Here is a 25932-nt window from a genome sequence, read left to right on the forward strand (position 1 = left end):
AAAGTGCATATCTGTTGGAAATACCCAGAAGGATCATCTCTATAGGTTTTGTTAATCAAATTGTTTGGCAGTTTTGATGTTATTTTAATAGTATTCTGTTTATAGATATCAGAGAAAGTGCTCCAAAAGAATTGTCTTAAGAGGAACTATGGACCTTGTTTAATAAATTGCCATTTGTAATCATTTTAAGTACCCTTGAGATTAACTGATCTGTTATAAAAATCCTAGGAGCCAAGAAGTTCCTGTATTCATATAATCTCTCTATAAAGGAACACCTGGTTACTGTCTTTGAAAATAGAGCAAATGATTCTGTTTTCTTTGATTATTCAAGTAAGCAGAGGAATTTGTAGTTATAATCTCTAAAAGACATAGAAGCAATGAATATTAAATTCTAAAATAGATTTGTATATTTCTTATTTAATACATTTTTTTAAATTTAAAATTAGTAAAAAAAAATTAAACTTGTAGCTCACCTAGGGGGAAAAAAAAACAAACAACTCTGACTTTAAATTAGTCAACCCCAAATTTTGACACTTTAGTTATGATATTTGTGGACTTCCAGTACAATGTACATAAAGTTCCTCTTCTGGTCCATCAGTCAAGATTGTCTGTCCTTCAGGCAGGAAGATCAGATATCATTTCATTTTCTATACCCCATAACCCCAAAGCAGGGTCCCAGTTTTGTGTGTGTGTGTGTGTGCATGCGTGTGTGTGTGTGTTTGGTAATAAGTCATTCATCATGTGGTGCTTCTTTTGAAAAATACTATAAATCTGATGACTTGTATTGTTTTTTTCTCATTCAAAAAAGACACATAAGGGCTGGGGTTATGGCTCAAAAGAGACAAATATTTAAGTCCACTTGTCACTTTTTTAAAGAAAACCCTTTTGGTTCTTATTGATGATTGATGATATCTTGTATAGTTTTGAGGGGTTGTTTTTGCGGTGCTGGGGGTATCAAATGCAGGGCCTTATGCATGTTAAATAAGCATTCAACTATATCCTACCTGTCCTTGCACAGTTTTAAGGTCCTTTTACATACCTTGTATCCTGTAATCCTCAGAATAACTTTTATCAGTAAAACAGACCTTGTATTTATGAGAAAACTTAAAATTCAGCAGTTAAGAAACTTGCCAACAGTAATTTTGCTCATAAGTAGGAGATTTGTATTCATGAGTCTGGTTCTTCTGTCTCCTAATTCCAGGTGTTGGTATTCCAAACAGTGACATTGTTCCCACACTGAAAACGTGAAAGAATTGGAGATTGATTAATTGTACATATTAAGGATTTTAAAACATAGTAAATGTTTTTAAACATTTGAGGGTTCAAAATATATACATAAATATTTGTGAACCCTGTTTATCGTATATTTGTACAGCAATACAAATATCATTTTTAAATTTATCATGGGAACTTGCATGGAACTTTATCTTGGACCAACAACTTGCCAGTTAGCCTTTCAAATCTATCTTTACTTTGAAGCATTATTATTATTTATTAATATTTCTCACTTCTGTATTGCGCACTTGTAAACCATACATATTTATCTTGGGACAGGTAAAGGAATAAAGCATAAATAATCTCTGTCACTTTGCAGATTAAAAGCTTGACATATTCATTGGCATTTGCTGTAATTTTTGGAAATGTACACACAGTGACTCTTACATGCTTTTGAATTAATTTCCTTTCCTTACGCCCAGACACATTTGTATACCCACACACATTTATGTGCAAGTATGAAAATTAAATGTGTTAAATTGTTTGCCTGAGCTGTATCATCCTAGCATTGAAAGAGATATTAACCCATACAAGTCAACGTATTAGAGTATAACCTGGATTATAAGAACCAGACAGTACTTGGTTTACTGCAATTTTCTTTAAAAAATTGTTTGATCTGGACTACCAAATCAAAGTTGCAGTTACAAATAAAAGTTCTTGTGGTGGTACAATTAGGTTTAGGAGCTGTTGCCTGTTTGTATTTTTTTTAGTTTTTACCGACTTTCTGTAATATCATTTCTGATACCTCTGTGTTTAACTGATCTATTTTTTTAATGTTCACTAAAATGTATTAGATCATATTATCTTTACTATGTTCTTAACTGGATATATTTGACAAGATTGGTGTGAATTCCCCAGAAGTTCTAACTTTTGATCCTGATGTGTCTCTGATGTTACTATTTCTAATTAGTATAAGAGAATAATTTTGAGAGTGAGTGGTATGTAAAGGATTTTATCAATTTAAAACTCATACCAAGCTTTCTTTTTATATAAAGCATATTAATGAAGTCTATACTTAATTTGAAAAGGGCAACATTGGGTCATTAAGTAAGATATGATACTGGTCTGTGCCTTGTATGAAGATTATTTTCCTTTCCAATGTCAATATTTGCTCAGCATTTAAAATAATGTATCAGAAACAATAAAGGTCATCATCACACAACAACACGTCTGAGAGGTAACAGGGCTTAGCATCAACCCAGTGTTTTATTTATTTCTTTGTTTTGGGTACTGGGGATTTAACCCAGGATCAGTTTTCTACTAATCTAAATAACCCGCCCTTTTTTTAAAAAAAACAGGGTCTTTGGTGAGACATGAGCTTGAGCTGCATTGATTAAGTCCTCATTAAATTCCTGAGTCTGGCCTCAAAATTGTGATCCTCATCTCTTAGCCTCCCAAACCACTGGGATTACAGGCATGTGCCACTATACCAGGCCCAATGTTTAATCTTGCAGATAGATTTCCAAACATTTAAGGGAACTATGGTTATAGATATTTTGACATTCAGAAACGTAACTTTTAACTTACCCTGTTAAATCCTATAATAACAATACTTAATATGGTGACTGCTGCGACATGTCAACCTATATTGGTGTTTACAGGAAGAGTATGGTGGTAATCGAGGAGGAACAGGGAGCTAACAAATAGAGAAAGACATTTTTTCAAGGAGTGATTTAGTTTGACTCTCGTTGATTATAAGAAGGGCTTATTTTGGTATTCCTGACCCAGCAAATTTAGAGCCTTTCAGTATGGTCTGCTTTAGGGATATGTGAGAATACATACATCAGTGATATAGAGAATTTTAGTGATGAAGTGAATGTATTTGCATTTTACCCTAAAAATGTAAAACCCAGTTTTTAAAGCAAATTTATGACTAATAACTTCTTACCTGTAAATTTTTTGCAATTATGGAAAGTGGTCAGTCCTGTTTCATAACTATGTAGATGTTCAGCTAGAGATAGTCTCTTCCACTAGGAACAACTCTTTTTGTTTGTTTGTTTGTTTTGCCACTGGGGACTTAACTGGGGACACTTCATACCCAGCCCTTTATTATATTATTACATTTTTTAATTTGAGACAGGGTTTCCCTAAATTACTTACAGTCCTCTTGCTGCAGCCTCCTGAGTTGCTGGAATTACAGGCGTGCGCCACCACACTTGACTAAAAGCACCATAACTTTTTCCTCCCATTTAGGACTTCAGAAGCAAAAAAATTTATAGAAGTAGAGAACATTATATAAGTTCATGGTATTCTGGGGTTAGAGCACATCTAATTTGAGGGCCTAATCTTTGTATCTCGAAGTATATGGTGTGAATATCAGGCTTGAGTTGAACAGCAAAACAGATACAGTAAATTGTTAAGTACTCTGAATAGATATAATATTCTTGTCCTAGTTGTTGAACGTTGGGCCACGGAGGTCTCAACCTGGACAGAGAAGGGAGCCCAGAAAGATCATCACCGTTTCTGTAAAAGAAGATGTGCACTTAAAAAAGGCAGAGAATGCCTGGAAGCCCAGCCAGAAACGAGATAGCCATGCTGAGGATCCTGAAAACATCAAAACCCAGGTGAGAACAGGAGCAGATCCTGACATTGTTCTAGAGCTAAATCATAACATTTTAATTTTTCTCAATGTTCCTTTGCCTTATTAGTATGTAGAAATATCAGTTTAAGACTTTTTATACTTCTAGTAAAAACATTATTCTAAAAGCTATCATGGATACTATTTTGTCTTGAAATTACCATTTCTGTGTTTTTTCAAAACAATTATGTCTGGAAGGATCATATATGAAAGGCTTCTATCATTCAGGCTTACATTAATGTTTTCTTTTCTTTAAAATACATCTTTATATTCTCTGTGTTGAAGCCCCTTTATCCTGTGCTAATCTTATCTAATTAGTACATTGCTCTAGTCAGTTGTTAGGCCTTCTTTTTTTCATACCAGGGATTGAACCCTGGGGCACTTAAACCACTGAGCCACATCCCAGCCCTTTTTTATATTTTGAGCCAAGGTCTTGCTAAGTTATGTAAGGCCTTCCTAAGTTTCTAATGCTACCTTTATACTTGTGATTCTCCTGCATCAGCCACCCATATTGCTAGGATTTCATGTGTGCACCTCTGAGGCCTTCATGTCTAAGAAACTAAAATTTGGAGTTTTTTGAAATAAAATGAAATTTTCTGTATCTTTTTGTTCATATTCTGCTCTCAGACCTCCTTAGCGTAAATTGAATGAATTCCTTTTTTAATCCACAAAATATTAATTTTTGCGTATTAAGTTATATAAAGCTGTAATTCCCATTTTGTGGTACATTACCTAGGTAACATCTGCTGTCTCCTTTGGATGTTCTTGTTTCTAGGCATTCACACTAGATTCTCTCACAGATCACATATTAACTTTTCAGTCTTAATTTTTTTAACATCTTTTATTTATTTATTTAACCATTAGCAGTTTTAGTGTAGCAGTTGAAAGATCCAGCTCTGGAGACAATCCTGATATCGTTAGGCAAGTTCTTAATCTCAACTACAAAGTGAAGATAGAAATAGTATCTACCTTGTAGGACCAGTGTGAAGATGAACTGACATTATATGAAGCATTTGGCATGGTTACCAGAGCCTAATCATGTGCCTAGAATTTTGATGTCCTTGGACATGTCTTTGATTTAGCACCAGCAGAGAACTTCATACGTAGCAGATAATCATTGAACATTTGTTAAATGTTTTAAACCAACAACAAATGTTGTTTATACAAAGCAAAGACAAACATGATTTGATCCAGCAAAAAGCCAAGCTGTCCAACCTTGTTGGCTGTTTGCCTTTGTTCATCCCTTCAATGATGTCACAAAATTTGTCAGAAATCCCTAATTATGTCCTCTTTCACATTCACTGAAATCAAGTCCTTTATTTTCTGTCTCATCTGAACACACCTCAACCTTTAAAAAAAAAAAAAACTTCTATAGTCCTTTTCTATAGTCCTTTCTTTGTTCCTCCTGAGAAATGCTCAACAATAATGGAGACCTAAGTATCTTCTTAACACAGTTAAAAATTCCTACTGGATCTTCATTACTGTTTTGTTTTAATAGGTAAGACCCTTGTGTATTGGTGCCTTATGTCATTATGTCTGTGAAGAAGAAACAGATATTATCCCTTTTTTCCATGTGGAAATGGTATCTTCAGGAAATAAGTTTCCTATAGTGCTATGGTTATGGGACAGTCCAGTTCTTGTGATTTGTAATCTGCCTGTCTTTACTCTGTAGCTGACCCCCTCCCATTCAGAATTCTTATCTCAGAAACATAGAATAATTATATTAACATAAATACTATTAATTTAGTCTTTTCTGCATAGGTGTACCCCATGTTGCCTATTGTTCTTGATATTCTTTTCATTTTGTTAAATGAAAAGAAATAATATATTATCAAGAAATAATATCAATATAATAGGTTTTCTTTTTGCATATACCATCAGAAAACTCTGTCTCTCTTTCATCCCTTCCACTCTACACGTTATCTTCCTTCTTGGTGAACCATCATGTCCCCACGGCACTTCCAGGAAATCTCCACCTGAGATTTGTCTGCACCGTGCTGCTGTACTGCTTTGGTGCTGGTGCTGCTGGGTTCCTTTGCTTCATCTCTCTGTTCTTTGTGATGCCTAGTTCTAGTTCTGTTGCCTGATTCACTTGCCTGAAATACTGATTTGACCTTTTCTCTTCATCTGAGCTTTCTGATTGATTGATTGATTGATACATACATACATACATACTAGGGCTTGAGCTCAGGGGTACTCTACCACTAATCTGTATCTCCAACACTTTTATTTATATTTTTATTTTGAGACAGGATCTCTCTAAGTTGCCATGGCTGTTCTGAAACTTAGGATCCTCCTTTACTAGTCTCCCAGGGTGCTGGGATTATAGGTGTTGCCATACCTAGCTTTATATGTGTTTTATAAAGTAGCACTGAAGAGTCATTTTCTCTCACTACTAATGAACACTAGTCTGATATTTCCAGTTTGTTCTCTCTGTCCCCAAAATAGGAGTTTTCAGTATTAATTCCTTCCTAAGCTGGGCATGGTGGCACACGCATGTAATCTCAGAGACTCAGGAGGCTAAGGCAGGAGGAACACAATTTCAAGGCCAGCTTGGCCAATTTTAGTGAGACTCTGTCTCAGAAACGGATGAGATTGTGGCTTAGTGGTGGATGGCCTCTGGGTTTAGTCTCTGGTACCACTCACACAAAAAAAAAACTCACAAACTTCTCTGGCATTTGATTGTATATGCTCATTGTGTTTATGGTAAGGATTTAAAATCCTCGGAGAGGGATTTAAGTGTAGAGGGATTAGGAGAGAAAGAGAGAGAGAAAGAGAAAAGCCTTCTTGGGGCTAGGGAGTATCTGAGTGGTAAATGTTTGCAACCCCCCGTACCAAAATCAAACAAGGAATAATCCCTTCCTAAAACATTTTCCTCTTTCTCAAATATCTTCTCCCTTTTCTTTTCACTTAGCCAGCTTTTTCCTTCCTTCATAATCTAACCCAGTTCTCTTTTCCTTTTGAGGTCATTTCTTGACTAGTTCAGTGCCTGTGACGTACAATAATCCATTTTCTGATGTTGCTTTATCACTTTGTAAATATCTTAACTGTTCAGCTAGGTTTTGATACAGTAACTATGCCTTATATGTCATTTGTACCTAATGTCGAATTTTGTAGACATGAAGTAGAGAATTACAAATGAATGAGGATTTTCAATAAATACTTATTTCCTATTTATTGTCCTTTTTTTCTATGCTTACATTATTTTCTGAAAGTAAAAATAGTTGATGCTCTTTTACTAATATAAAGTTGAGTTTAACATTTTAAACCTGAAAGAAGATACTATCTTGGTTGACTTAAGCCTTTTTTCTTTCTCTCTCTTTTTTTTTTGGGGGGGGGGGGGCAGCGAGGGTACTGGTGATTGACCCTTTACCACTGATCTACATCCCCCCCCCTTTTTTTTTTGAAACACTAAAGTCACTAATTTGCTGAGATTAGCCTCAAACTTTAATCCTCCTCCTCAGCTTCCCAAATCACTGGTATGTCAGGTGTGTGCCACTGTGCCCAACATTTTTTTTTCTTTTTAAAATCAAAACTGCCTTATTGCTGAAAATTTTGCCAATGTAATTTTTAAAAATTTTTGTTTGATTTATTATCTCCTGCCTAGAGAAAATGTTAGCATTTCTACACAAATTCTAAATATCCTTGTAGTCAAGTATTTTTTTAAAAATAAAATTTTAAAAATCTTAAGTTTTTTTAATAAGATTTTGTTATTATATCATGATTTCTTGCATTCTTACAACTTTTTTTGTCGACATAATTAACTGAAAGAAACATTTCTTTTTTGTATACATTTCTATTATTGTTGGCAAACACCAACACTAACTGCCACCTCAATCAAGATATAAAACATTTTCATTAGACCTCAGTATTACCTTGTACTTACCCTTTTTCCTCATGCTCATGTCTGGTAATCAGTAATCTGTTCTGTCCCTGTAATGTTTCTTTGAATCATTTTAACCATGGCTTCCTATACTTAGCATATGTATTTTATATTCACCCATATTATTACACATGTTATGAACTGTTTTTGTGGTTGTTATCTTTTAACTGTCCAGTGGTATTAGTTTGTTTATTCATTTACAGGGTAAACAGTTGCCAGCTTTTGGCAGTGACCACTAAGTTTGCCGTAAATCTTTACATGCAGGGTTTGTGTGAACATAAATTAGTTACTTTGGATGAGTTCCTCGCTGTGGGATTGGTGAATATATATTTACCCTTATTGGAAAATGCCAGTAAAGTTAAATGTTTTCCAGACTGGTTTTAAGTTTTGTGTTTCTGCTGGCAAAGAATGAGAGTCTCAGTTGTTTTTCATTTTCCCCACCATATGCTCTTTCCTACTTTTTAAAGTTTAAGTCGTTCTAATGGATATTCTGTCCGTGTATCATTGTAACTTTAATGACTTTGAACATCTTTTCATGCACTTTTTTGCAATTGCTACATCTTCTCTGGTAAAGTTTCTGTTTATATATTTTGCCCTTTTTCATTGAGTGATATATTTTCTTACTGTTGACTTTTCATAGTTCTTTACATATTCTGAGTTCTCTACATATTTACAGATTTTCTATGCTTTATGTTCTTATTTTATGACAGTGTTTTTCACAGAAAGCAGCTTTTTATTTTGATGATATTTAGTTTATCAATTTTTACATTTGTGGATTGTGCTTTTGCTGCCATTTCTAGGGAAATCTTTGCGTGACACAAGAATGCAAAGCTTTTTTCCTATGTTGTCTTCTAGAAGTTAATAATTTTAATTTTTATATTTAGTTCTGTGATCCACTTTTACTTGAGTTTTGTAAAAGGTACAAGATATAGATCAATGTTCATCTTTATTTTGAATGTCCGGTCATTCTCTCACAATTTGTTGACTTGACTCTTCACCATTGAATTCCCTTTGCATCTTTGTTGCAAGTCTGTTCATCATATATTTGAGTCTGTTTCTCTATTCTCCATTCTATTATTTTGAGCTGTGCGTCTATCCTTTGGCCAGTACCACAGTTTTTATTTAGTCCTATATATAATTAATATTGAAATCAGATTATATGAGTTCTCCATTTTCTCCCCCCCCAAAACATTGCTCAGGCTTTTCTCTTTGGGTCTCTTTCGTCAGTGATTTATTGTTTTTGCCATACAGCTCCTGTGAATATTTTATTAGATTTTTATCAAGCTTTTTTGTTGTTGTTTTTGATTTTGATGTTATAGTAAATGGCACTTTAACAAATTTTTATTTATTTGCACTTGTCAGTGAATCCTGTAATTGCTAGACTGACTCATTATAGTAGCTCATTTTGTAGATTGTTTATCGTTTTTCTACGTACACAATTACATCATCTTTAAAGTATTTCTTCCTTTCTAATTTGTACACTTTATTTCTTTTTCTTTGTCTTATTGCACTAATTAGCATCTCCAGTATGATGTTGAATAGGAATGGTAAGGACAGATATTTTTGCTTTGTCCCCAATCTTAGCAGAAAGGTCTGAATCTTTTACCATTAAATAGGGTTTTAGATTCCCTTTTTCTAGCTGAGGCAAGTTTCTTTCATTCCTAATTTGATGAGTGTTTCTAAAATATCATTTTAAAAGACTCTTGCCTAGTATTTCATAACATAATTTATATTACACTGTAATTTAGAAAAAATCCTATAGTTACACATTGAAGTTATTTTCTACAAAGGATTATGATAGAAATTATTGTATCTAAAATCTTTTTACCTATCACTAAGGGCACATCCACAGTTTCATAACTTTTGATACATATTGTCACATTGGCGTTGGAAATGTCCCCAAAAGGGCTGTTCACTGATAGAGTGTGCTCTTGAGATGCACAAGGCCCTGGGTTCAATCCCCACCACCAAAAAGAAGAAAATAAATAGACAATATTCTTGCCAACAAAGTTTAAATGTATTTAGTTCCTAGAGTTCTCATCATCAGTCAAAAAAAAAGGTTGGATAATTTTTTATAAATTGCTAAAATAAATGTTTTAATAAATTATATTTTTAAAATCCTTCCAGAATGCATCTTATTGTCATAGTTAGGGTAATGTTCTTTTCTTCTTTGTGATTCTTTAGGAACTTTTTAGAAAAGTTCGAAGTATCTTAAATAAATTGACACCACAGATGTTCAACCAACTGATGAAGCAAGTGTCAGGACTAACTGTTGACACAGAGGAGCGGCTAAAAGGAGTCATTGACCTGGTCTTTGAGAAGGCTATTGATGAACCCAGTTTCTCTGTGGCTTACGCAAACATGTGTCGATGTCTAGTAACGGTAAGAAGAAAGGAAGGAGTAAAACCAGAAATCTCCGAGAGGTATATTCTCCCCTCACTACACATTCTTCCCAGAAATCTTAATGGGGCAATGTAAAGGGGAGAATATATTTTTAGCACTTATTAATATCCTTATTGGATAAAAGGAACTTACCTTATTAAAATATATCCACAGGGAGGGGACATGGAGAGCAGGGTGAAGTGGGCATGAAGTAGTCCTGTCAGCATAAGGGAGATGGAGCTGCTGTGGCAGGGCCCTTGCCTGGCCTGTGAGCCCCTGGGCTCAATCTCCACTGCCTCAGAAAATAAATTAGTAATGTGAAATTATTGTGTAGGAATCAAGTTTCCTGGGACATCATGTTATATAGTATTAAAGCAACATTTCACTGAATTTGAAATTAAGTAACTTTTTAGTTTTAATTATAGCTTTTATGAAAACAAAAGGATGGTTTTCTTACGGTTAAAAGGTTTAAAACTGATAATTTCATCTTTTAGAAACTGTTAGGTTTATCTTTACATCATCCATAGCTCTTATTTCTCCACATCCTGTCCAAACTAGGAAAACAGGATGGGAGACCAATTTCTGATTGGTGTTCATTGTACTCCAGGTATTCTGCAATCATAAAATGCCACATTCCACCTGTGTTTTCTCTTTTACTGTTACCAAGGTACTTGTGTCAGAAATGCATGTCGTTTAACATTCGGGATTTTTCTTAATTATCACAACTTATTATCATCATACCTTGCTTCTTAGAAACAAGCTGTGAAAATGCAAAAGTCTGTTGTTCTACCAATATTTTTGAGTATCTATGTCAAAGGTAGGTAAATCTGTTTGGATTTGGAAAAAGTAACATCTTCTATCTTTAAGGAAGTTCAAAATACATAATTGGAAAAAAAAACAGTATTTGTGAGGGGAAAAAAAACATGTTTGTGATGTTACAGTTTGTTGAGTGTGATTGAATAATTTAGACAAAATATAAATTAGACAAAAACGAAATCATTGTGTTAGTGAAAAGGTAAACTTGTATGAAGCAAATAATGTGTTGGTCCTGAGGTGGTGTGGATAGGGGAATAGGTAAAGAGAAGAAAGAATGTGTTCCAGGAAGGTGCCTGTCTGAAGCAGTAAGCATTTGATGATGGTTACAGTCCTAACTTTGAATTCTCACACTTCTGAGTTTAAAATGTAAACTTTAAAAGTAAATTTCAAATTCCTACTCTGCCACTTGCAAACTTTTTAACCTTATTTAATATTCTTGGTTACAGTCCCTAACCCCAAAATAAATAAAGGAGAATAGTTAATCATCTCTTTAAGCCTCAGATTTTAATCCCTAAAATAAGATTGATTCATGCAATTTATGGTATTGCCAGGATAAAGTAAGTAAATGAGTTAATTATTTAATGCTAGAATGAACTAAAATACTCAATGAACTAGATCAGTAGTCTCAATTGGTGCCTCCCTCCACCCCCCAATTGCTGGGAATTAAAGCTGTCTACCATTTAAGAATACATTTTTGAGAAAGACTTTTTTAATTTATAAAGCAAAGTGATATAATGGATTTGGCTTTCCAAAATTGCTTTGTAAATAGGACATGTATGCACCTGTATACACATACATATGCACAGGGACACGATATACACAGGTGCCTCCTCCATCAAAGCCTACCTAGGTAAAATACCATGTAAGGCTTACAAATAGCAATGGTAAGTCATGCCTGTGGGGTATGTCTCTGCCTTTGCTTGTTCAATTACAAATGACCGAAGGTGCCTGCAAAATCCCTCTTTACAAACAGCAAAACATTTAACTAGAATTTAGCACCACTTTTAGGAGGAAAACACTTCAAATATGAGGCAAATGGAGAAAAGTGGTCAAGAGAAATTTCCTATATCTAAATATGTACATAAATATAATTTTTAATTGGATAATTGCAACGTTAAATTACTATGCTTTTGTTTCAACCATAATTGAAATGGAAGTTTCCATCTCAGAAACCCTCTAGAATATTGGCTCCCGAGGACAAAGGCTTTTTTCTTTTGTATTCACTGCTTAATTCCCCTTGCCTAGGATACTTCCTGGCACAAAATAGACCCTTGGACTGTGTTGTGAGTGAGTGGGTGAGTGCTTGAAATGAAAGAAAACCAATTGGAAGAAGTTTCTTTGATGCTACTGACTACTTTCGTTGCTTTCTATCTCTGTTATGGCAGACATGCTACCTCAGCTACAAAGAATTCTCTGTTACGTGAGATCCAAAACTTATAGTGTTGTTACATTAAGTGCTTAAAGGCAAATCATCTGAAAAGTGACAAAATAGACTGAGAAGGCAATTGAGATAGTAAAACCTCAAACATATTTAAATCCCTGAAGGGTCTAGGGGTTCAGCTCAGCAGTAGAGTGAACTCATCTAGCATGCACAAGGCCCTGAGTTCCAGCCCTACCACCAAAAAGAAGAAGAAAAGAAAAACAAAGGTAAAGAGAGAAGGCAAGCCCGCCAACCAGCTTGCAATTACAGACATGAAAAGCCAGCCTTAGCAAAGTATGTTGCCGGAGCAATAGGAGGGTTAGTGATATGTGGCTGACCCAAATGAAGGTCACAAATGTGTTGAAGGAAAGATTGATCGAAATGACTTAGCTTTTCTTAACTGACCCCGCTTTTGAATTGTATGTGCATCGCTTACCACTGTCTCTTTGAGTATATCTTTTTTTTTTTTTTTAGTTGTCAATGGACCTTTATTTTATTTATTGATATGTGGTGCTGAGAATCGAACCTAGTGCCTCATACATGCTAGGCAAGCACTCTGCCACTGAGCCACAACCCCAGCCCCTTCTGAGTATATCTAATGAAGATATATTTTGATGTCTATGTTCACAATATGAGTAGTCTGATATGTATTTGGCAGGTGACTTACTAAGATCAGAAAATAGCCACTGATACATAGTATATTACCATGGATTCCTGTCATATTTGAACAGTTGCCTTATTGCTGTTCACATTTAAGAGTAAAACGTACTATAGAAACCAGTTTTAGGGTTAGCACATAAGTGTTATTTGGTTATATTATACTGGTTGTTCCAAATACTTCACCTTAGACTAGCATATACTTATGCAGCAAAATTGTCAGTGGACCTTGGGTTACCACTAGCATCTATATGTTCTGAGATAGCAGTGAAAATAGTATGCTAACCAAGGTCAAAGCCTGAACCTCCATTTTCTTTTTGACTATTATAATTATTGCACAAATGATAGCCTTTGATGATTCTCTGTTAGTTTGATCCTTTTGGGGATAAGGATTGTCTGCCCTCAACACTGACAAATATGTTAGTAGTACAAATTCTGCTGTTGCCTTTGGAAGGTGACTAGGTTAGATGAGGTCACAGAGTTAGAGCACTTTTAGTTATAGGTTAGTGCTGTTGTAACAGGAAGAGATACCGAAGCTGCTTCTCCTTTGTATGTGAAGATACAGGGAGAAGTCAACTGTTCAGGCCAGGAAATGGGTCCTCAGCGTATCTGCCAGCATCTTGATTTCTGACTTCTCAGCCTCCAGAACTGTGAGAAATAAATATCTGTTGTTTAAGCCACCAGTCTGTGTTATTTTTTATAGCGGCCCAAGTATACTAAAGCAAATAGTCTTCATGTTCTTCCCCAGCTAACCAATTTCAGTGGGTTTCTGATCAGCCAGTATCCAGCAAATAACACATTTTGACTTAATGTCATAATTCTGTTGAATTTATCTTCTCTTAATGATCCCAGATTTTTTTTTTTTTACCATGAATCACTGTTCTCAGAGGATATGTTCTCACTGATCCATTTCCATTTTTGCACAGCCTAGTCAACTATCCCCAGAGGACATTAAGATCATGTTCCAAAGAAGTCTTTTTAGGGAGCTGTGTAGATAGTCATTGATTTAGGAGGGGTGTGTGTGTGTGTGTTTCCCCCGAACATGTACTGTTCTCCTGCTTATTTGGTTTTGGTACTTCTGTGTGAATGTGTCTAAATTGCTTATGCATAATCACATATTTTTTAATGTCCTGTACCAATGAAATTTCCCTTGACCATCATTTGGGGATAGCAGATGGTTCAATTCTCTTGCTTTTCATTCTTCTCTTCTTATTGCTTAGTGAGCTAGCTATTGCTTATGTTCTTTCTTGTTAGCTCTGTTATTATAAAATAGATGACTCTTAATTTTTAATTATAGGTATGTCAAATACAGTTTCAGGTGTTTAAATACAGCTTTATTAGTTGTTGATTGAGCCTTTACTATATGGCAGCCACTACTGTTTGCTTTACCTAGACTATCTATTTAATCTTCCCAACAGCCCTAAGAGACAGATGTTATCATCCCCATTTGTGAATGAAACAGATTAATTGAAGCTAAATAATCTGACCAAAGTCACATAACATTGCTAGAATGACAACTGTCTCCAAATCTCCTGTTTCAACAGCTATTTTATACTGTCCTTCATTTACAACATCTTGGAAATGAAGGGACTGAGTCTTAATGAATTAAGTTATTGAAGTACACACAGTTGATTTTATAGAGCAGAGATTTAGACCCTGATTTTGTTGACTCAGAATTCAGTAGTCTTTCAGTTTTAATGTTCTAAACACTTGTTTCTTGCTTACTTAACTGACTTATTAATTAAAGTGTTTCCACAAAATCTGTTTTATTGTATGCTCAAAGCTGTTCTCCCTGTTGGACACAGGTACTATACTTCCTTTGTTTTTGATGTTGAAACTGAAAGGTGGATTAAAAGAATTGCCTTTGTGTATATAGCAAGTGAGCGAATCTTTTGATTCTTAACCTAATTCTTTCAACATTGCTTCCCTACTCCTAAGGGGTTAAAAGAATTGATGAGAGATCATTCTTTACCATGAATTTAAAGCACAACTCCCATGACTTCCTTGCCTCATTTGATTTCTGTTTCTGTCACCCAAATCATCACAAGTTATATTTATTTCATTTTTCTGACTGATTGAGGGGCATTAACTCTTGTCCCTCTCACCATATGGTGTGACATGGGTTTTCTTTTTGCCCACATTTCTCCCACTTTCTGCACAGTAACTCCATAATGCAGAAAGCATCTCATTCGGGTTGATAGATTATGCCCAGAGCATTTTTATCTGTCAGTTATATACTTAATGTACTTGATGTTAGTGAATATGACAAGAAGATGGAGAGGACAGTATGGTTTTTTTTTTTTTTTTTTAACTTGAGTTCCTATATAGCAGTAAATTGGATATAAGTAAATTTTTAGAACCATTAGTTTGTTCTAGAACCTAAGTCACATTGGTACCAGTCTGTTTATGGATGTACTTTATGATACATCTCATTTTCTTTGGCATTTCTTAGTCAATGTATTATCATGTATTTTCGGTCTTGTATTTTAGAAGATGAAGTCCCATTTGGCTTTTGCTTTGGAAAACTGTTTCTTTTGTATAGCATTTCTCAAAGGTTGATGAACTCCTGAGCCTGCTTATGGGACTATGGAGTAAGCCTGTGAAATGAACTATACTTGCTTGTATTTCTTTGGCTTGAATTTTATATTAGCTTTACTGTAGTTGTCTAAAAAACTTATTTGCTGATGTTCCCCTCTTTCTAAGTTAATATTTCCTGTTGAAAGAGGAACCTGGTGCCTCAGTTGATTAGAACTAGATATATTAAATAATCTTCCATTTGCAATAGGGAACATATGGGAGGGTGGTCCATCAGTGTGGCACAGCTACACCATAGCTTTGTGCCCTCCATTCTCAAGAACTTCTCTAACTATTTAGCCTCAATCAGTTATCCAAGTCCATTCTGTTTGAAAATATTAACTGTTTTGTGAATAGAAATAGAGTGTCTCTTCTTTTTCACCATTTTCTCCCATTAAAGCCTAGAGTAAAGAGCAAGTATTCATTTTAGAATTTAGGGATCCATTTTGTGATTCTAGAAAAGCCATTTTGCCGTGTTATACAACAGCTATTCAAAATTGTGCTGGGGAGTCATATGTAAAATAAAATATTATACTCAGAATCATTGCTATAATATGATACATATATATGTGGTGGGCGGGGGGGGCATTCTTGGGATGGGGCCTTGTGCATGCAAGGCATGCACTCTACCAACTGAGCTATATCCCTAGCCCTGCTACATATTTTTTTTTTCTTGAGACAGGGTTTTATTAAGTTGTCCAGGCTAGCCTCAAACTTGTGGTCCTCCTGTCTCAGGTTCCCAAGTAGCCATTATTACAGTCATGCCGCTACATCTGGCTTTCTTTGTATTCTTAACATGTTCATAAGACCATCTCTGTGTTTAGCTACAAGTAACCTTGAGGATATGAGCTAGGTGGTTACTAGAAACCAGTTATTATTGGATGTGGTACATCTTACCTCCAAATGGCCCATTTCTTCTCTGGGTCTTTGTATATGTCAAAAGAATATTTCTAATGAAACCATTTGTTAGGCTAATTTTGGAGAAATAGTATATTCTTTTGGCACAAAAGAAGTGACTAGTTAACATACTACTGATGAACAGGGTGAGTGCTGGAATTATTATTAGGACATTTCTCCTGAGAAAAGATATTTTAGAAGTCCCCAAACGTCTTGTCTTCTACTTCTTCCTAGAGTAATGATCTCTAGGAAGTTCTCTCCTCTGGCCTTGAAATTCTCCCCTATCTTATGTCATTTTTATTTCTTTAAACCAAAATGCTTACAATGGTAATTTAAAGAATTAAAATTATAACCCTTCAGAGTTAGAAGTCTAAATAAGTGCAGGGTTGTAACTAATGATATGACAAGAATCCTAAGTCAGCTGGAAGCATGGACATAAAAGATATGTTACATTTGTGTGAGAATCCGTATATATTAAGTTTCAAACCATCTTAACACTGAGTCATGAAATGCCTGAAATTTAAGTTGTATAGGGTTATAGCATGCTTACCTGTAATGCAGTCAGCATTGTTTTGCACAATAAAGAAAACAGGTGTTTTTTATGCCTTTAATCTTGCTCTTTTGCGTTTTCCTATCTGGATACAGCTGAAAGTACCCATGGCAGACAAGCCTGGCAACACAGTAAATTTCCGGAAGCTGCTACTAAACCGCTGCCAGAAGGAGTTTGAAAAGGATAAAGCAGACGATGATGTCTTTGAGAAGAAGCAGAAAGAACTGGAAGCTGCCAGTGCTGTAAGTGATTTCACAGAAAAACAATGCTGTTTGCTTTGAGTATTATCAAACAGAATTTTCTCCTTTTCTCTTTGAGAAGAGGCCTATAGACTTTTCTTTTCTTGCAGAGGTGCCGTACTGATATTTAGGAGAATGCTTCATTCCTTTTAGTGTGAAGTATTAAAACAACTCAACCCTCAAAGCCAGTTTTAATATTCATTCTAAGCCTGGACTTCAGAGAAGGTCACTGAGTTCTAGAAATCTGAAATGGATGCAAACTTTTAGGGATGTTCTGTTTTCTGATGAGTAGGTCTGTAGTTACTATCATTTTCAAGGGCATCTCACCCCCAGAAAGAGTAAGGCCCACAGACCTTGATGTCTCTTGGTGGGACAGTGTTCATCTTCAAGATGCTGTTATTCTTTCTGGTACAACAGCCAGAAGAGAAGACGAGGCTTCATGATGAACTAGAAGAAGCCAAGGACAAAGCCCGACGGAGATCTATTGGTAACATAAAATTTATTGGAGAACTGTTTAAACTCAAAATGCTCACCGAAGCCATCATGCATGACTGTGTGGTGAAACTGCTCAAGAACCATGATGAAGAATCCCTGGAGTGCCTGTGTCGCCTACTCACCACTATCGGCAAAGACCTAGACTTTGAGAAAGCGAAGGTAAAAATCCAGAAACTCAGAAGCCTTTAGCAGGCAGTCTTTGTTGGTTGCAAAAAACTTAAGCTGTCAACAGAAGTGTTGCATTTTACCCCAGCAATCTACTCCATTTGTTTTTCTTATTTTGTTCCACTCATTGTCATTGATTAAATGACAGTGCTCTTTACCACATTTGCATTAAAGTTAGAGGTAAGGAGCATCCAGTTTGTAGAGTATTCATGTATTTGTCCCTTGTTCTTTTTTCTCTACTTCATGACCATTTTATAGTTCAGTTGTTTGTATGGCAAACAAATCAACTGTGTATACTTCAATAAGTTAATTCATTGAGACTCAGTCCCTTCATTTCCAAGATGTTATAAATGAAGGAGAATATAAAATAGCTGTTCAAACAAGAGTTTTGGAGACAGTCATCATTCTAGCTTTAATTAATCTGTTTCATTCATTGGATAATAACATCTATCTCTTAGGGCTGTTGGGAGGATTAAATAGATAGTCTAAGTAAAGCAAACAGAAGTGGCTGCCATATGGTAAGGGAAGAATAGCTACCATGGGCTAGGCCTGATGGTGATGAAGAAATAAAGAAGTCCCAGTAGCTTGCTTAAGTCTGCGGTCTGATTACTGACACGATTATTCAATCAGAACATAAGAAAACATTAAAAATACTGTAATCCACACCTAGCATTGTGCTGTCCACAAGGAATGTGGAAATTAGAAATAGTTGAAAGAAGACAATGTCAGAGCTGGGCATGATGGCACATACCTATAATCCCAGCACATTAGTGAGATCCTGTCTCAAAACAAAAAATTAAAAGGGTTGGGGATATAACTCAGTGATAAAGTGCCCATGGGTTCAATCCCCACTACCTAAATAAATAATAATGGTTATTATGTCATAAACGTTTTATAACCTCTGTGTCAGCTAGTATTATGTATGGTTATAAGAGAACAACCCCCCACATCTATCACTTATACAGAGTTGGGGTTTATTTCTCCGTAGATAACAAAGTTCAAAGGCACACAGTTCCAGCTTACCATCTTAGCATTCCTAAGGCATAACCCTGGTCCTTGTTCTCAGTAGAAGACAAGAGAGGAACAAAGTACAGTCACATCTCTCTTAAGGAAGGTTTCAGAGCTACAGTACAACTTCTTATTTATATTTTGGCCTGTAATTAATCACATCACCAAAGTCATCTGCTTGGGAGCCTAGAAAATGTAGTCTTTAGTTTGTTGGTCATATGCTCAATTAAAAATGGTACCATTACTTTTGACTGTAAGCCGTTGTTCCCAACTGCTAATCTGCAATTTTAAATTAGCATTTAACATTTGAATTTGTCATCCAGGAATACTAGTGATTTTTGTCTTTTGCAGCCGCGTATGGACCAGTACTTTAATCAGATGGAGAAAATTGTAAAAGAAAGAAAAACCTCATCTAGGATTCGATTCATGCTGCAAGATGTGATAGACCTACGGCTGGTAAGTAAGAGAAAAAAATAAATTAGCCTGCCATTCCAGTCTCTTTGGGTTAAGTAAGGATGTCCTATTATTTATAAGCATTAAAAACTTAATGTTTTTGCTTCAGGGCTTAGAACTTGATCTGGCAGACCTCCATAAGGAAGTTACATGAAAGAATAAAAGGTCTCTTGCCTATTACATGTTTCTTCTTAGTCCAGTTATCAAACACATTACGGTTTTGAAATTGACCATTCTGAATTCAAACTGTGGTCAGTTGAATAATAGTCTTTGTAAGCTAAATAATCAGAAAGTCTCATCTTCACAATGACACATTTAACTTCACCGAGGCTTACATTGTTAATCTCTAAAACTGAGAATGCTGCCTACCTTGCAGTTTTGTTGTAAAGATTGAATGAGATAACAGTGTCGGTGTTTTCTTCTCTGCTGTTTTTCCTGTAGACCTTCCTGTTCTGCTGCTTTTTTTCCTCCTTTCAAATACCAGAGTTGGGGTTTATTTCTCCTTATATAAACAAAGTTCAAAGGCACACAGTTCCAGCTTAACATCTTAGCATTCCTAAGGCATAACCCTGGTCCTTGTTCTCAGTAGAAGACAGGAAAGGAGCAAAGTACAGTCACATCTCTCTTAAGGAAGGTTTCAGAGCTACAGTACAACTTCTTATTCATATTTTGGCCTGTTTTCATTCCTGTCACCTCTTTGTCTTAGTTTAATTCTGATAGGGACTGTCCTGCAGCTGAAGATGAATATGGGTACCATCTCTCTGTCTCGCATGCAGGCCAGTTAGCACTCATGGAGGTTAGCATGTTTTGCTAACCCCAGATGAGACCTTAGGATCCTTCTTATAACCAAAGTTCTTCCCAGCTAATCAGAATTTGCATATTATTAAACTGGTTTCCAGCCATGCCCACAAATCACTTTTATCAGGTTTTGGAACTGTGTCTGAGAATGGAAGGGAGGAGTGTAATTATACAGAGACAGCTTTCGTCCCTACAGAGGGGAAATCGGAGGGTGGCATTGTATGCACTTAGTGTCAGTACCAGAATCACAGTGTTGAAGGAGGAAGCCTGCTACTCATCCTTGATTTAGAGCCTCTCTGAAATATGATATGACCTGAGTAGCAAAATGCCTGATTATGTCAGTGCCAAGGAATCCTTATTCTTCTTGATTCCTTATCCCTCTCTGCCTGTGAATTGTAGAAAATGATGGTAAAATACATTTGGCCCAGCTGGACGGGGTTGATTAAGGAGAATTTAATTCTGTTGCTCTATTCTCCAGACTCCATGTAGTGTCATATATGAGACAGAAACTGCCATAATTTCAGATTTATAGGTAGCTTATACTTTTCCAGCAGTACATACATTTTAAAGATTTTTCAATTTTATTTCCAGTTATCTCATTAATAACCTTATTTTCTACTTTTATAGTGTAATTGGGTATCTCGAAGAGCAGATCAAGGACCTAAAACTATTGAACAGATTCACAAAGAGGCCAAAATAGAAGAACAAGAAGAGCAGAGGAAGGTCCAACAGCTCATGACCAAAGAAAAGAGAAGACCAGGTAAGGGTGGAAGGCCACTGAGCTTGGAAGAACCTGGGAATCTGAGGGGTAGATATGTAAGAATTCTTTATTCAAGTGTGAAATGAGACCACTGAGAATAACCCAAAGAATGAGAGTGGCGATTGTTAAGTGAACCATTTTCCTCTAGAGATCAGTCATTGCTTATATGGAGTGGTGCACGCCTGTAACCCAATGACTCAGGAGGCTGAGGCAGGAGGATCACAAGTTCAAGGCCAACCTCAGNAAAAGAGATGATGTGTGTGTGTGTGTGTGTGTGTGTGTGTGTGTGTGTGTGTGTGTATTGCTCACTCTTTCTAATGACTTGGGATAATGAGAGACTGGCTCACTCTGTTCTCCCTGTAGGTGTTCAGAGAGTGGATGAAGGTGGGTGGAACACGGTACAAGGGGCCAAGAACAGTCGAGTACTTGACCCCTCAAAATTCCTGAAAATTACTAAGGTGAGTGTGACCTTTAAAATTTAATTTACAACAATTCTGCCATGAGTCTCAAAAGTACTTGCTCATAAAAAAATAACCACATTGCAAAGCAAACACAAAACCACATTGCATATTTTGTGGCATGGTTGTTTGGGGACAGATACTTTTCTACAAGTTAGTATTGTTCAGTGTATTCTACATACCTGTCTTAGCACTAGTTCATTTTATTTCTGAGTTTCTTCTTTTTTAAATATATATTTTTTAGTTGTAGAGGATCGAACCCAGTGCCTCGCATGTGTTACACAAGCTACAGACTCAATCCTATGAGTTTTCTAAAGAGGAAATACCTGGGTTAATCCCATCCACTTGGAGGCTGAGGCAGGAGTATCGAGAGTTCAAAGCCAGCCTCAGCAAAAGCCAGGCGCTAAGCAATTCATTGAGACCATTCTCTAAATAAAATACAAAATAGGGCTGGGGATGTGGCTCAGTGGCCAAGTGCCTCTGCAGTCCCCAGAACCCAAAAAAATTTAACCAGGAGGGCTGGAATTGTGGCTCAGTGGTAGAGTGCTTGCCTGGCATGTGTGAGGCACAGGGTTTGATCCTCAGCACCATATATAAATAAGAAAAAGATCAGTTGACAACTAAAAAAATTAATATATTTTTTAAATTTAACCAGGAAAGATATTAAATTCCATATCCAAGGACTAAAAGAATTCACAGAGAGCCTATTAGAAATCATTCTATAATAAATATTTAATATATTCTCCCTTCCTCTCTCTTGAGAACTCATGGGTAGGAAGAAGAAAAAAGTTTCTTTTAGCAGATGTTTCTAGCAGTAGGAGTCGATAACTATAAGTAGGGCGAAGAATTTAAGGGAATGTTAAATTTGGTAAAAGTGAACACCGGCACAACCCAGGGGTTTGTGCAGATGGTTTGCGAGTCTCTCAAGACCCTTACTTGTAATTGGTTTTCCAGGGTTCTCAGGACTGGCAGCCTGCCAGCAGAGTGCTGAGCACAACCTAAAACTAATGTGAAAACACCAAATGAGAAAAGATAACTGACAAAAAATTAAAAGAGTCAGAAAACTGGATAATAAAACATACAAATGAACTAAGTCATTTGTATCTTCATGGTTTTGTCGAAGCTTTGCTTCAGAATAAAGCATTCCCCTTCAGAATGTCTCGATGTAATTCACTATAATCATATTCTCTAGGATTCTGGTATATTCTTGTAGTTGTTGTTTAGGTCACAGAGCAGGACTTTTGCTTCTCAATACAAATTGATTCCCATCCATTTCCAGCAGAAGACAATTTTAATTAAAGCCTTACATTTAAAAAATTGCTCTAGCATCAATTCAGCTGATACCTAATAACAACATTTTTGTTTTTAAATATTACATTTTTGTGCATGAACATGATAAGGAACAATTCTGGAATCAATCCTCCACATCACTACTGTCCTATTTTGAAAAATAAGTAAAATTGTGTGTTAATAAAATTTGTGTATTCAGATAATGTATTCAGATAGTAGTTCTGTAGGTACTGTGTGTCAGTATGCTACAAAAAGTTCAAAACCATTAAGAATATTTATTGTTAATTGGTAGAGATTTGTATAAAAGTATGTCACATAGCAAAGCAGTACATCCAGAGTTGTCAAAATATAGCAATACTTTCATTAGAAAAAACTGCATTCATCTTTTTGTAATTCTGTTCACTTCTACTGAAGTTGTGCTTGGCAAGTGAAACGTGAAAGATATCAGGCACCTTAACTCACTGCACTCACAGTCCATTATTCCATTCTTTTATTCCCCTTTATTGAATACTCTCATTCCACCCGCCATCCCTCACCCAACGTGAAAATTTTGTGTCTCTTAACTTGCTTTTCCGCAATAATGTAATATTTGTGAATTTCCTTTTCTTCATCTTTTTTAAATTAATGGGCATTATACAAGAGGAACCATTAAAAGCTTCTAACATTTTGCAAATTAATAAACCATCTTAAATATGAGGACTTGAGGGCATTCCCCAGACCAGTGCCTTCAAATTGTGTTCTGTGGAAATGAATCCAAAGAAGTGACTTAGAGGCTTCCGTGATCCCACTTTAAAGGGAACAGTTCCAGTTTATGTTTCTTAAACTGGCATGCCAAACAAAATTTGTTGCTAAAATTGGTTCTACTGAACTGAAGAAGAAAAGAAGAAAAACTATTCTTTTAGAATATTTCCTATATTTGACTTGTGACCACTATGTTACAGCCCACAATTGATGAGAAAATTCAGCTGGTACCTAAGGCTCAGCTGGGCAGCTGGGGAAAAGGCAGCAGTGGTGGAGCAAAGGCAAGCGAGACAGGTATGTGCACTGGCCTTCTTCCAGCCTACTGCTAGCTTCTCCCTTGGGATGCTCTTCTATAGTCACCGCATAACGATTTTAGGAAAAGATCTGTAGACTGATCATGCCCCGGATGTTATTTTGGTGGCCCTCTCTAGCATAAACTAGGATTTCCTCATTGAAGAGGATCTTTGGTTAAACCATTTTTAAATTTTGGCAAAACGTTTTTAGTTCACAATTTCTTTTTCATATACTTCTATTTTTGATAGACAACAGTAATTATACATATTTATGGGATATAGTGTGCATTTCAGACACACATATTATGTATAATGATAAGACAGGGTAATATTTATGGCATATTTATCAGCTCAGATGTGTATTTTTCTTTATTTGGGGAACATTCAGAAAACTTCTAGTAGCTGTTTGAAATGTTAATTAACCATTGTCAACCACAGTTTTTCTACTGTGCTATAAAATATCAGAACTTATTTCTCCTATCAGTTTAGCTAAGTGGTTAGGAATTAAATCTGTTAGGGTCCTTTGTTGTTGTTCACAGTTCAGTCTAGTTACAGATATTACTGGGGCCCCAAGTTAAAAGGGAAACTCATTATGTTGAAAAAGAGTGTTAATTCATAGAAACATTTAATTTAAAGGAGTTTATAAAGAAAAGCTTAAAATATTTTTTAAATTTCTATCAAAAATCAGTTTTTGTCAGCTGTGAATTTTTTTTTTTAATTTGGTAGTTATAGATGGACATAATGCCTTTATTTTTATTTACTTTTATGTGGTGCTGAGGATCGAACCCAGGGCCTCACACATGCTAGGCAAGTGCTCTACCACTGAGCCACAACCCCAGCCCCAACAGCCATGACCTTTTTAACTAAAAATGTTTGAACCATCACAAACAAAACTGCTATCTAAGGAAGTCCAAAGAAAAGCTAAAATGTTAACCTTCTCATGTATTCTTCCTACTAAGAACTTTCACTTAACTTTTTAAAAAATTTTAAAATGTTACAATTCATTTAAACACACATGCATGATTTTACATAAATGGGATCATAGCATTTGTATGCACTTTGTTTAATTGCAGTATTTTAGTTTACATTTGCCTGCCTCCTTCTTGCTATTTACCATAAGCATCCTTGTGCCCTATAAGGATAATTTACATTTTTTAAAGGTGCAGATGCTTCTAATGAACAAATGTTTTTAAACACTATTTACATACAAATTTCCTCCAATGCTTTAGTTCTCACAAGTAGATGTACCAGGAGATTAGCATCTCCTGAACCTGTTAGAAATTCGTGTTCTCATTCCAGGTATAGTGTTTCTCACCTGTAGCCTCAGCTACTGGGGACACTGAGGCAGGAGAATCCCTTTTGCACAAGAGTTTGAGACCAGTCTGGATAACATAGAGATCCATCTCTTAAGAATGGAAAAAAACAAAGAAATTCCTTCTTGGGCCCAGCCCAGGAAGGCAGGTTAATGAGTATTTGCATTTTAGTCATGTGTTTGTACCTTTTTCTAAAATCTTAATACTTACAGATGCCTTACGGTCAAGTGCTTCCAGTTTAAACAGATTCTCTGCTCTGCAACCTCCAGCCCCATCAGGGTCCACGTCAAACACATCTTTAGAGTTTGATTCCCGAAGGGCTTTAACCAGGTGAGAATTCCACTTTACGTGTTTATTCAAGGCTGTCCTTCTTCCCATATGTCTATCTCTCATATATATGTGAATTATGATGGTAACCCTATGAATATCTTCCTATCATACCTAAAGTTGATTTCTTTTACTTTTCTCACATACACACACACACACACACACACACAATATATATACACACACACACACACACACACACACATACGTGTGTGTGTATATGTGTATATATAAAAATATGGGAGTTTTGTTTTTTTTATACAGGGGATTAAACTTAGGGGTGTTTAACCACTTAGCCACATCCCCAGCCCTTTTTATTTTTTATTTTGAAACAGGGTCTCACTAAGTTGCTTAAGGCCCTGAGAAGTTGCTGAAGCTGGCCTCTAACTTGTGATCCTCTTGCCTGAGCCGCTGGGATTACAAGCATGTGCTACCACACACTATGATTTTAAAGTAGGAACAAAATTAGGTATTGGGTTTGGGATGTGATGGGGCAGAAGAGTATAAGTTTTCTGACAGATAACTAAGAGTTTGCTCCTTAATACCCCCCCCCCCCAACA

General features: G+C 35.9%; 1 protein-coding gene across 32 annotated transcripts in view; it reads left to right on the forward strand.

Annotated features, from left to right (window-relative positions):
- Positions 1–25932, forward strand: part of Eif4g3 (eukaryotic translation initiation factor 4 gamma 3) — a 292326-nt gene that overhangs the window by 232690 nt on the left and 33704 nt on the right. For all 32 annotated transcript variants that reach the window (XM_048816163.1, XM_048816167.1, XM_048816154.1 and 29 more), the window contains 9 exons: positions 3669–3839; positions 9921–10118; positions 17128–17274; positions 17689–17925; positions 19291–19395; positions 20818–20950; positions 21314–21408; positions 23640–23733; positions 25258–25375. In XM_048816163.1, coding sequence (XP_048672120.1) covers positions 3669–3839; positions 9921–10118; positions 17128–17274; positions 17689–17925; positions 19291–19395; positions 20818–20950; positions 21314–21408; positions 23640–23733; positions 25258–25375 — 1298 coding nt within the window. The remainder of the gene's footprint in view (positions 1–3668; positions 3840–9920; positions 10119–17127; positions 17275–17688; positions 17926–19290; positions 19396–20817; positions 20951–21313; positions 21409–23639; positions 23734–25257; positions 25376–25932) is intronic.

The sequence above is a fragment of the Marmota marmota genome, unplaced genomic scaffold (assembly GCF_001458135.2).
Source record: "Marmota marmota marmota unplaced genomic scaffold, marMar, whole genome shotgun sequence".
NCBI lineage: Eukaryota > Metazoa > Chordata > Mammalia > Rodentia > Sciuridae > Marmota > Marmota marmota.